The sequence below is a fragment of the Ursus maritimus genome, unplaced genomic scaffold (genome assembly GCF_017311325.1).
Source record: "Ursus maritimus isolate PB19 unplaced genomic scaffold, ASM1731132v1 scaffold_25, whole genome shotgun sequence".
In the NCBI taxonomy this organism is placed as follows: Eukaryota; Metazoa; Chordata; class Mammalia; order Carnivora; family Ursidae; genus Ursus; species Ursus maritimus.
The window spans coordinates 1,317,527-1,330,686 of NW_024425008.1; the positions used below are offsets into that span (position 1 = coordinate 1,317,527).

The window sequence follows — 13,160 nt, forward strand, 5'->3', positions numbered from 1 at the left end:
TAATTAGAGCATTACTGATTTAACCATGAAATTAAATCCTCAAAGTCACTACATATCACTTTTTCAAGTATGGCAAGGCATTCTGAATGCAAAATTAAACTTAATGTGTTTCCCTCTGCAATTATTCTATATTCCACCCAGGCCATTCTCTTAAAACCAAAAGAAAAGCTATGAGTGGGATGGAAACAACAACTAAAAATATCACCACATGAAAAGGGTGGTAACTTTAAATCACGAGCAAAAGACACCATCCCAGGACAAACTCAAAACCGTTGTAGGAAAGCAACAGAGGGACACCTGGGTGGCTCAGTCAGTCAAGCGACTGCCTTCGGCTCAGGTAATGATCCCAGGGTCCTAGGATCGAGCCCCTCATCTGGCTCCCCGCTCAGTGGAGAGGCTGCTTCTCCCTCTGCCTGCCACTCCCTGCTGTCTGTGCTCTGTGTCAAATAAATAAATAAAATCTTTATTAAAATAAAAGGGGAAAGCAACAGAAACAATTTGGGACCAGACTCAATCAATTCAGAAATGCCATTAGATCTCAATTTTTCTAAAATTATTTACCTTTAACTGTATAAAACAATTCTAATGCAATTTATAGAAACTCACTGAGTGTGCATTCAGGATTTATATTTAGAAATGATTTTTTTTAGGGGTGCCTGGGTGGTGCAGTCGTTAAGCGTCTGCCTTCAGCTCAGGGTATGATTCCAGCGTTCTGGGATCGAGCCCCACATCAGGCTCCTCCGCTGGGAGCCTGCTTCTTCCTCTCCCACTCCCCCTGCTTGTGTTCCCTCTCTCGCTGGCTGTCTCTGTCAAATAAATAAATAAAATCTTAAAAAAAAAAATGATTTTTTTTAATTTAAATTCAATTAACATATAGTGTATTATTAGTTTCAGAGGTAGCATTCACGGATTTGTCAGTTGCATACAACACCCAGTGCTCATTCCATGAAGTGCCCTCCTTAATGCCCATCCCCCACTTACCCCACCCCACCCCCCACCTCCCCTCCAGTAACCCTCAGTTTGTCTCCTACAGTTAAGAGTCTCTCATGGAGAATCCATACCGTATGATTATATAAACTTCTAGAAAACTCAAATCTACAGGAACAGATCAGGTTACCTTGGGACATGACCAGGAGTGTGTTGTGAAGTAAGGGGTGGAGAGAGGCAGAAGGGATAGGTCATGAAAGAGCCTGAAAACACTTTCAGGTGAGGACTATGCTCGTTATCCTGATTGTGCTGACAGTTCCAGGAATGTATACATAGGTCAAAACTTATCAAATTGTACTCTTCTGTATGTGCAGTTTATTGTAGGTTGATTATACCTTAATACAGCTATTTTGAAATAAAAAATTATTTTTAAAAAAGAGTCTCTCATGGTTTGTCTCCCTCTCTGATGACTTCCCATTCAGTTTTTCCTCCCTTCTCCTATGATCCTCTGTGCTGTTTCTTACATTCCACATGAGTGAAATCATATGATAATTGTCTTTCTCTGACTTATTTTGCTCAGCGTATTACCCTCCAGTTTTATCCACATCGATGTAAATGGTGGGTGTTTATCCTTTCTGATGGCTGAGTAATATTCCATTGTATATATGAACCACATCTTCTTTATCCAGCCATCTGTCGATGGACATCTGGGCTCCTTCTACAGTTTGGCTATTATGGACATTGCTGCTATGAACATTGGGGTGCATGTGCCCCTTCTTTTCACTACGTCTGTATCTTTAGGGTAAATACCCAGTAGTGCAATTGCTGGGTCATAGGGTAGCTCTACTTTCAACTTTTTGAGGAACCTCTACACTGTTTTCCAGAATAGCTGCCCCAGCTTGCATTCCCACCAACAGTGTAAGAGGGTTCCCCTAGAAATAATTTTTAAAACCACTTACTTAGATGAAGTAATACCTGTATCACACCAAAATCAAAAGAATTTGAAACAAAGTATTTTTTAACTGGATATAACCTGCAGTGTAGGACTGGAGGTATGGGTGTAATCTCCTGGCTTTAATACAGACCAACCCAGAGACAGAAACAGCTGTGTGTACACACATGCACACACACGTGTTAACCTCCTCTCTCTTCCCCAGTGCCCCAGAGGCACTTCAAAACATGGAGCAGCACCTTCCTGCTTCCTATGGCCTTCTCCTCTCTTGCCCCATCCAACCCATTATCACACCCTGTGCAGTCCATCCCATGCCTGCCCCTCCTCCCCCTGCTGTCATCAGCCGGTCATCACCACTGATTCTCCCCTGGGCAGGACCACCCCTCCTAACTCTCCTTGGTCCGCTCTGACCTCCTCCAATAGGACCAGGGTGGTCTTCCCCAAACACAGTTCTAATCATACAATGTGCCCCTCCTCCCTTCACATGCATCCCAGGATTACCCTAGAACTTTTCATGGCTTCCCACTACTCTAAGTATCAAAACCAAAATTCCTAGCTATGGCCCGAAGCCTCTGCCATCGGTGGTGCCTCTCTCATCCAGCCCCATCCAGTACAGCCGCATGAGTTCTCTACTGCTCCGGCAGTAAATTAAGTGGCTTAAAACAGCACTCGCTCTCACAGTACTGCAAGTTAGAAGTCCAAAATCCATCTCACTGGGCTAAGCTCAAGGTGCTGCATGGACAGTTCCTCCAGGGATGGTTCCGGGAAGAATCTGTTCCCCTACCTCTTCAGCTTCTAGAAGCAGCCTGCATTCCTTGGTTTGTGGGCGCCTTTCTCCCATCACTCCAAACTATGGCTTCCACTACCACATCTCCTCCTACTGACTCTGATCCTCCCACCTTTCTTGTGGAAGAACCCTGTGATGACATAGGGGACCCCGGGACAATTGCCCCATTCAAGCTCTTTAACTTAATCCCAGCTGCCAGGTTCCTTTTACCCTGGAAGGTACCACAGTCACAGGTTCGGGGGGTTTGGATGTAGACCTCTTCGGGGGCTATTACCCAGCCTAGAAGTGACCGTGCCCAGGCCTGACCACCTCCACTCTCGATTCCCCAACAACAATGCCTGTTTAAGGGCCAGAGGACCAGGCCTCCCCATCACAGACCTTCTGTACACATTCCCTCCACCTTGATTCCCACACCACCCAGGTAACTTCATTCATCCTTCAGCTCCAAGCTCAACTGTTACTTTCTTGATACCTCAGCTCAAGTCAGAAACCCTTGTCTCAGGCCCCCATAGAGCTGTCTTATCTCCAAAAGCATTTATTTGTATAACATGATTAAACAGTAATCTCTGTGCAAGGAGGGACCAGGTTTTATTACTTATCATGTTCCCATGGCCCCATACAGTCCCTGGCAACACCTTGACAAATACTGGTCGTTGAATGAATCCTCTGAATGTAGTCAAAGCTGTAATTTATGTGACTGCCTGGTGAAAAGTTCCAAACATAAAGATGCCAGGGACAGAGAAAGCAAATAGCAGTTCCAAATATTAATCCAAATCAAAAGTTACTAGAGCAGACACTTCCAATTACAGGCATCCATTTGTAACCTGGCTACCTTCAGACAGTGGCAGTCCCATATGGCATGCTCCAGGACCAGCAGGTGGTATGCCGCAAGGTCAGTACATATGGGTGTAACCAGAAGGATCACATTACAGTCATCTGAAAACTAACACACTCCCCCAAATGGAAAGATGAAATGATGGATATCTTTGCACAATGAGACATATGGCTCTTTCACACTTCTACAGAAGCTGCATTGTACTCCACCATACATCCTCTGTCCACTGACATTTAAGAGACCTCCAAGGCTTCCCATAGTCAAGCAACGAAGCGATCAACATTCCTACACATACAACTCTGCACTTTTCTTAGCCTAAGGAAAAACCGGATCAAGGGGCACACACGTTTTGAACTATCACTTCTGGTGATAGTATACCAGACTCGTCAGACAAATATTCCTCCTGAGGGCAATTAAGGAGAGTAGAGGAAATATACAAAGGGCCCCTACTGAGGGAACCCCACAGTAAGGAAGCCTACAGTAAGGCAACAACACAGAAATGAAGGCAAAGAACTCAACACGCTTTTCCTTTAAGGTGAAACATAAGCAATGAGAAATTAACCTGAACATAGTATAGTGACCCAAACAATGAGAAAAGAAAACTAAGAGACAGTAGGGCACAGATAATGACTCAGGATTTTTCCAGAACTGGCAAAAGATACCAATATTCTCTACTGTCAAGTAGCCCAAACAAATCCCAAGAAGGACATAAATTAATGTACTATTACATACGGACTGTATTTTGCAATTTTTAAAAAGGCTAAAAAAGAAAAGGAAATTACTCTAACCCCAACTTCTGCCCCTAAGTGTAAGGAAGTATGTATACAGGGTAGAAGGACAGGAGGCAGAACTTCTTAGTTGAGCTGACAGAAAGTCTGCAATAAAGCAACAAATCAAAAGCTGACTTCTGTCATACAAATAGGGACTGATTATAAGACAATAGCTGAGAAAAAGAAACTGCACAGTCACAGAAAGTACGTAGCTTAATCCACACACGCAACACTACACCCAAGGCAGGTGGGGTTGTTAAGAAGAGACTTACTTTATACTTTCAGCATTATTTAAAATTTTGTTTTAATATGTTTGTTGTTTAAAAAAAACCGTAATCATTTTTAAATAAAAATTTCAGGTAGTTCTGGAGGGGCGCCTGACTGACTCAATCAGTTGAGTATGCGACTCTTGATCTTGGGGCTGTGGGTTCGAGCCTCACACTGGGTGTAAAAAATAATAAAATCTTTAACAAATACTTTTTTAAAAATTTTAGGGAATTCTAATTAATAGTAAAAGACCATTATTAGTCTTTCCAAAAAACAGACTATTTAGAAACAATATTCAAAAGAGAAAAAGAATGACTGATTTACAACCCAATATACACTCATCCCCTCAAAAAAAAAACCCTGAATTAACTAGCAACATGGATTCTTTCTTGAGCAAAATATTACACTTCTTAAAGACTTTAAAGAATGTAATGTCTTATTTGTGAATAACTAATGAAGCATATTTTTCAATATTTAAAGATACCCATTTACCTGGCCCACTGGTTGACTGATCACTGCCATACATATCAAATTCTTGTGCTTCAAGCTGTCTATATTTGTTAATATACTCCACTTCTGAGCTCTTTCGGCTAAGTGGCCTGCAAAGAATATCCAATGTTAGTATACAGTTTCCGAAAAGCCAAGAAACCCCATGTGCCAGGGGAATTCTTAAATGGTTACTTTTGCATTAAATCATAGAAGAATACATGCAAATGGTCAATCAGCAAATGAAAATATGCTCCACTCCACATCTACATACCACTTAGCGCAAATTTAAACAGTGAGAAACCACTGTTTCCTCCTACGGAGTGGCAGAAAGAATGAAAATTCTCCAATCAGAGCGGAGAGTGGTAAACGGGTAAGACCATTTGTTATCCTGAAGGGCAATCTGCCCGGATCTGAGCCACACTTTTCCCCTCAGTGCCTTCCATAGAGCAGTATTTCAACACGTAGAGAAGGAAGCACAGGCACAGACATGCACAGAAGCGTTCATTCATTCAGCAAATAGTTACTGAACACCCAGCACATGCGAGGTACTGCCCCAGACACAAGAGATACAGCAGGAAACAAAACAATGTCCTTGCCCTCATAAAATGGCCACTCTAGTGGAGGAGACATAATAGTATACATACTCGTTAGTGATATGGAGAAAAATTTAAAAGGCAAGGGTATGAAAGGACTCCAGGGAGGAAGGGTCCAAACATCAAGAAAGGGAGGAAATTTTTACAATGCCTGTAACAGTTAAGACCTTCAAACAAATGTCCGGTGGAGGGCTAAGCTCGGCGATGGCACACTCCTACTTAGTATGCATCTTTTGAAGGACTGCCATAGCTATATTCATACTAGTAGGTAAAAACGTACAAGATCTTAAGTTAAAACAGACAACTGCAATGTGATATGCAAAATATACTATCAATTATGATGTTTGTATTATCAATATTTAACCGCCCTGCTGTCAGAGACAAGACTGTATAATACCAATTCTTGAAATAGATTTACTTTAATAAAATGCTATTTGCATTAAATCCTACTTTTGTCTGATATTCAGTTAACAGCGGCATTCTTTTGATTACCATTTACCTGACACTCATGAATCCGCTCAGCAAATTAATAATTAAGGGCTGACTCCACACCAGGCACTGTCCTAAGCACTTGGGATAAAGCAGCCACCAGGGACGCCTGGGTGGCTCAGTCAGTGAAGCACCTGACTCTTGATTTCGGCTCAAGTCACGATCTTAGGGTTGTGAGATCCAGCCCTGTGTCGGGGTCTGTGCTGGGCATGGAGCCTGCTTAAGATTCTCTCTCCCTCTCCTGCTGCCCTTCCCCCCACCAAAGCAGCTGGCAGACTTTTCTCACGGAGCTTACACTCTAGTTTGGTAAAGAAAAATCAACACAGAGTAGATTAGACAGAGATAAGTCCACAGAGAAAAATAAGCCAGGAGAAGAGATGGGGTGAGGGTGGCTGCAATGTTAATTGATGAAAAGGTGACATTAAAGCAAAGATCAGAAGTCAGAGTGGGGCCTTGCAGCCCTAGGGGGAGAAAAGTCTCCTGATGGAGAACCCCGGAAAGCCGGAGCCCTGAGGCAAGTGTGCCAGCAAGAGTCAGGAGGCAGAGGGAGCCAGAGGTGGGAGGAGCCCAGAGGTACAGGAAGTGGGGTGGTTCCCAGAGAGGGCAGGGGGCAGGCTACTGGCAGGTGCTAATTACAAAGATTTTGGCTTTGGCTCTGAGATGGGTTTCAAGTGGGGACTGAAAAATAGCAGTATCAAACTCCTATTTTAGCAGGCTGGCTCAGAGCGGCAGAAGCAGGGAGACCACCTAACACACCAGCACAACAGCCCAGGCCAGAGACAAGGTGGCTGGGACTCCGACTCAAGCGGCAGCAGGTAAGGTGGGGCCGCTGGAGTATGCGGGCATACTACATCTGGGTATGAAAACATGAGAGTCCAGAACGATTCCCTGGTTCCCGCTGCTGGGAAGACCAAACACACACACTGCACCCCGTGCCCGACGAAATGAAGCTATCAAGCCAGGCCGGAGCAGGGGGGCTGTTACTGGGGTCTCTGAAAGCACAGTAACAGGCAGATGGAGGAGGAAGACCAGAATTCGGAGCACCAGCAGGCAAACCAGCAGCACACGCCACTGTTTAACTCGGCCATCCCCTGAGCCCAACTCACCGCACTGCCAAATGCAGACACAGGTCCTGGCATAGAAGACAGAGCGCCCAGAAGTGCTCTTGTGCCTCGGGGAGCAAGAAAGGGGACCCCAAATGCTCAAAGTGAGGGCAGTCCCCAGTTTTTCTCTTTTCTCCTTTCTCTCGTATTGCAGGGGTCAGCAAGAGCCTCAAACAATAAGGAGCGGAAACGCTGTCTCCCAGATGGTAGGGTAGACCCTCACTGCCTTCTCTCCTCCTGGATCCTCCCACTGCTTGACCCCAGATATGAATGCAGGCAGCTGCACTGGCAGGAAGCACAGGGTGGAGGGAAGCAATAAGGGACCAAAATCGGGAGCTGCCAGGAAACAGAGACCCACCCCCCCAAAGGCCGTCCATAAGCTACTGGGCTCACCCCAAGGCTGCACAAGCATGGGCTCACCCCCAACAGCCCACCGCGGACTGAGGACTGAGAGCTGAACTACAGAACGGCCAGCAGGTGGCACCACGCAGGACGGACCCAGAGGGCACTGCAGTGGTTCTGAAAGCCCAGAGACCTCGAACCCTACAGAAGGCTGGTAGGAACCTGCCGCCTGAACACAGCTGCTCAGCTGCATTCCCCCAGAGGATTTAAACAAGCCCTAGGGTCCCTCAATATCAAAATGCCCAGCATAGTCTGCATATGAAGAACAAGGAAAATCTCCAGAACAAAGCAATGACCACTTAGTTTAGATACTGGCTATCCAATTTGGGAACCCTACACCTCACACCAATCTCAGATCAATTTCAAACTGATTCAAAACCCAGGCACTTATGTTTTTAAGCCTGTAAAGCTGAAGTTCTCCCACATTCGAGAACTTTGGAGTAGAGAAGGCCTTCATAAACAGGAGCATGAAAAGGAAAAGTCAAAAAGGACATCAATAAACTGAACTAAACTGTCATTTAAGCTGATGAACAACGTCTCTAGAAAGGTTAAAGAGCAAGGACGACGGTCACTCAAGAGAAAACATCTGCAGCACACAGCACTGGAGTACATTAAGAATTCCTGTAAATCAACAGACGCACAACCCAATATAAATGTGATTTTAACTTTAAAAAGTACATGCATCAGTGTATTTTAATTAAAATACTTTAAAGAAAAAATAATACTGGGAAAAGAAATTTAGCAGTTTTAGTTTCCCCTCAAATATTAACTGCATCTTTTTTTTTAGATTGATTGACTGATTTATCGGGGAGCAGAAGGAGAGGGACAAGCAGACTGCCTGCTGAGCATGGAGCCCAACGTGGGGCTCAATTCTCAACCGAGATCACGACCTGAGCCAAAACCAGGTGCCGCTTAACTGCATCTTTACCAGCCGAAAGAAAAAAGAACCAATAATCCAGAACTTTAAATCCAGTAGCAAAGGAATTAAAAACAAAAGGCTATCAGTCTCCTTACAGTGACAAGTCTTCCTTTCATTGTTACCAAATGCTGCTGGACACCATATGAGAAGACAATGACCAAAAAAGAAACTGACCAGTTTCCTGGTTAAGTTTATGTCTTCCACACAAAATATCCTAAGGTTGTAATCCATCAGAAACACTCATTTATTCAACTTACTAAAATGCTTAATAAAATCCAAGTTAATCTGATCATAGCCTAATAAACAGGAAGGATTAACACAAAGGTACTTTCTTACCCTGATCTACAAATATTTACATTCTCCATCTACATGGTAGTAGGAGCATGACTGGAATGGTTGGGCTATTTCAATCAAACAATCTCAGGATCTAGGACAGAAAAAATGCAATTGATAATAATACCAGTAGCATACCCTGTGTACTAGAAACACAGGTTTACACAATGAACACATCCGAGGAAGGTGTGCTGAATGTAAGCTGACTGGTAAGAAAAGTTGTGAGGGCTGGACTTGAGCAGCAGTCACGATGGCAAGACAGGTGCTAACTAAGTTCCTAGGAGAGGGAGATGGTCTTCGAGAAGCTCTCCGTGTAGCAGCTCACTTATCTTCAAATCTCCGAAGGACCTCCCCCCCCCAGAAAGGCCTTTCCTGACCTCCACATGGAACTCGGAGAGGCCTCCAGTGGATTAAACAACCCCACCTCCCTGCCCCCCCGCAACCTGTGATCTGCGATCAGCTTACTGGACAACTCATGTGCTCCTACTGTCTTCCCACTGGAAGGTGCTTTCCACAAGGGAAGAGACTGGGTCCGTCTTGTCCACTGCAGCACCTCCAGTCCCTAGCCAACATTAGGCCACAGCACAGCCAACACCTGCTGAGTGACTGAAAGCCAGCAATTCCAGTGCAGGGCAGAGCAGAGCCTAATCAGAAAGGACTAGAAAACAGGGAGGAGAGAGAACAAGAACACAGGCCAATCTTTCTATAAGTTTGAAGGAAAACTAGAGCCAAGGAAAATATGCTGATGTTTTTCCTCAGACAAAAGAAAAACATTAGGTGGTATTTAAACTAGGCCCTGCAAAAAAGAATTATGATGTGGGTAAATGGAAAAAAGAATGAGTAAATATCTCAAAAGACAGAGTCAGTGTGAGCCACTCTGACGGGTAAGAGGGAACAGGCCAAGCGTCCGGAGAGTCAGGCCTGCCTGAAACAAAAGACATACTCTGGGGGAGAGCGAGAGGGAAAACCATGTAGGAAGGGATAATGCAAGACTGCAGAGGGCCCTGAAAAGAAATTTGGTTTATGTTCCATATCCAACATACGTCTAATGTTGTTCCCATCTCAGAAGCAAAAATTTAAAGAATTAAAGCAATAACAAGGAGTTTATTGAAAGGGAGAAGTGTCAGGATTCATCGTAACTTTGGTAGAAAATCTGGTAGGACACTTGTGTCATGATAAACTTTCCTCTCCTCTCCTTTTCATACTCTACACAATGTAATGTGAAAACCTTCTTGTTGAAGAGAACGAATGCTGACAAGGGGCTTTTTCTCACGTACAAGCAGTAGGAGCTCCAGGCTGACCACACACATCACTCCTGATCCTGCATGACATACAGGTCTGATGTAAACCCTGCCTGTTCTTCATGGTTCACTTGTCGGAAAAGGCAACAGAGAAAACAAATGTTAGAAAAGGAAAAGCCACCATGTAGTCATTAAACACAGAACTAGAGAGTAAAAGACCTGTCTGCTCTTGAGCAAAAGACACACAGCACCTGAGCGGCACACAGCACGATAAAGAGCACTACGCATCATCGGCACTCGCCCAAGCAGGAAGTAGAGCGTCTCACCTTCAGTTCCAAAAGAAAACACTATAATGTTAGGTCTTCCATAATGAACTGTAAGACTTTCTTTTCAACTTTCTATGTTCTTAGGTCTCTATTTTTTCCCTAACCTTAATCTACTATTGCTATGTTTTTAAAGAGATTATAAAGTATATTTTAGAGTTACCTACTTAAGCATTTATGTCCTCCGGCATTACAACTTGCTTAAATACATAAATTTAACTACTATTTAGAAAGAGAAACAGAATGAGTACAAAAAATAACCTTTACTAAATATTTCATATGACAGATATCAGCATTCTTTGCCTACTTTGCTCAATCATAACAAATTTTCTGAAAATGGGTATTTTGCAAATCGTCAAGACTGATCTGTTTTCCTGCTTTCATTGGAGGGGACAGTGACCTGGCTTCTAGATGGCCTCAAAGTTAAGCTGAAGAATAAAGGCAGCGTAGTTATTTTTAGAGCTCACCAGGCATAAAAATACAGCACTGAGCTGTGACCTACAGCTATGCACAGCAGAGCACCATGCCATGCGACAGTCCTCACCGTGGCCGGGAGCACATCCGTGGTGCCTCACACTGTCGTTCTCGTCTCATTACCAAAGAGAAGTCTGAGCGCATTTAGGACCAGAGCCCATTGCTGCCGGCATCCTTTTCAAATAGACTGAGCTACATTCAAAAGTAGACCATTATATAATTTGTGAAGACTGAATAGTAAGTTATTTTTGTCATTTCTTCTAGCTTACTTACAAGGTGAATTAATGAGCAGTCTCTCTAAATGAAGACATCACAACCTCATTCCTAACATAGAAACTTATTTATTTCAAATACAGTTTCAGTGGGTAAATAAGGAGGCTCATTCCTTCCAACAGGGGACACATCCAGGAGAACAATATATGCCTGAGTAAAACACAGCTTCACCACTAATTCAAGCAAACTCTTTGGAAACATCACCACATCGGATCCATCAACTTACCAGGTACGCTTTAAACCTTTTCTGCACAAAATGTAAGTCAAAAGTGTGTTTACAGATAGAACTTCCTGTACATTAATATTTTAAAGCCTCCTAAGAACTTTTAATAGCAAGTGTCAGTGTTATTTTCAGAGAACGTTCAGTCTGGAGATTATCTCTGACTTTGTATATTTCATTTCCGTTTAGCTACATAAACGTATTTTCAAAGCTTGGTGTTTGGTACTGACCTAGTTAGAAACTGAAAAGCTTTAATCCATGTTCTAATCTTATTCTGACCTGCATATCTAACCAGTGAAAAACTCATGCACTTTTCTGGCAAATTTATTGTAAAGAAACAGATATTTGCTCATCAGAACCACAACATTTTATGCAAATAAACAAGTGAGAATATTTCCACAGGCTAAAAATGCCACTTTTTGGCTGGATGAAATGGCCAAAATATGATTCCTACAAACCCACACCCTATCCTGGCTCCGATGTAGTGACAAAGACTCTGCTTCGGGAATTAAAGTGGCATCTGAAGGAGCGAGAGAGATTAATACAAGAGATCGAAAATGAACAAAAAGTGAAAAAAACAGGTGTGGATTACAACTGGCTGAGAAACTACCAGAATCCCCACACGACCATCCCAGCTACTGAACAAAGACAACTTGAAGTCCTTTGCTCACAAGTTCAGCCTTGTCAAACTGGAACTATTCTCAGCAGGTAAAAATACTATGTTCTCTTTTGTGATATTTTGCTACCGCCAAGTTTAAGTTTCTCATACATCTAGACTGGAAACTGTATTCTATCATGTAAATTCTTTAATCATGTGTATCAAAAAAATCCAGCAACCAAAATCTCCACGGATAGACTGGACAAAAATATTTGTTGACCTCTTACTGGCTAGGAAATATTTTTAAGCCATATTCAGAATTTCTTTACTAAGAAGCATAATTTTAAAGGAGTGCGCAGACTACTCAAAAAGTGAGGAACTAATTAGGATCAGCTTATTTAAGCTGTGTTTTGGAAATAAACAGATAGGACAAAATGAAGTTTCTGAATTGAATATTCATTACTGGTTTCCCTGCAGATTTCGAGAAGTTTTAGCAGAAAATGATGTACTGCCATGGGAAATAGTCTACATCTTCAAGCAAGTTCTGAAAGACTTCCTAAACAGTACTAACAAAGGTAACCAGCAAGAAGTCCCAGAAGAGTCAGGGAACACAGACTGTCCTGTTCCTTCTGTGATCCCGGGCACAGGCCCCAGGAGTTCTGATAAAGACGAAATACCCACTATTTCCAGTTACGTGGACAAAACCACAAAGAACAGGTTCCCAGCATTCTCGCATAGAATATGGAACCTACCATATTATTACCCATCAAGTTAAGTTACTTATAACCAGAGGAGTTTTTATGGCCATCTTTAGAAGCAGAATTCTTAATATTAAGAATACGAAAAAGTAACGTGATTTCATGTTTCTCTGTTGCAAAGTCAGATGTTAAGTAGCTCTTAACTATGCATCCTATGTTTTAAATAGTGTTCCTTTTTTATCCGCTCTAAAAATGCAATGTTTTATTGAACTGTATACTTTTAACTAAAATGATTCCTTAACATTTTGAAAAAAATGTTTGAAGTATTTTCTTACACTTCAAACACATCTCACAGGAACAAGTATGGAATTGGACAAATTCTGTGTGAAAATGAGACATTAACCTCGACTTTTATTCCAAAAGGAAGCTATGTATAGAATAAAATAAATGATTGATGTGAATCTTAC

At 42.7% G+C, this 13,160-nt stretch overlaps 1 protein-coding gene across 3 annotated transcripts; it reads left to right on the plus strand.

The window, feature by feature from the left end:
* Positions 1-10,858: 10,858 nt before the first annotated feature.
* On the plus strand, positions 10,859-13,160 carry RD3L (RD3 like). 3 transcript variants are annotated; one of them, XM_008706095.2, is made up of 4 exons: positions 10,859-11,141; positions 11,261-11,406; positions 11,800-12,105; positions 12,473-13,160. In XM_008706095.2, exons 3-4 carry the CDS (start codon positions 11,807-11,809, stop codon positions 12,768-12,770), a joined length of 597 nt encoding a protein of 198 aa, XP_008704317.1. In that variant the 5' UTR covers positions 10,859-11,141; positions 11,261-11,406; positions 11,800-11,806; the 3' UTR covers positions 12,771-13,160. The 3 variants fall into 3 exon arrangements, with proteins under 3 accessions (XP_008704317.1, XP_008704316.1, XP_008704318.1); XM_008706094.2 differs by having other exon boundaries at positions 10,859-11,406; XM_008706096.2 differs by lacking the exons at positions 10,859-11,141; positions 11,261-11,406 and having other exon boundaries at positions 11,712-12,105.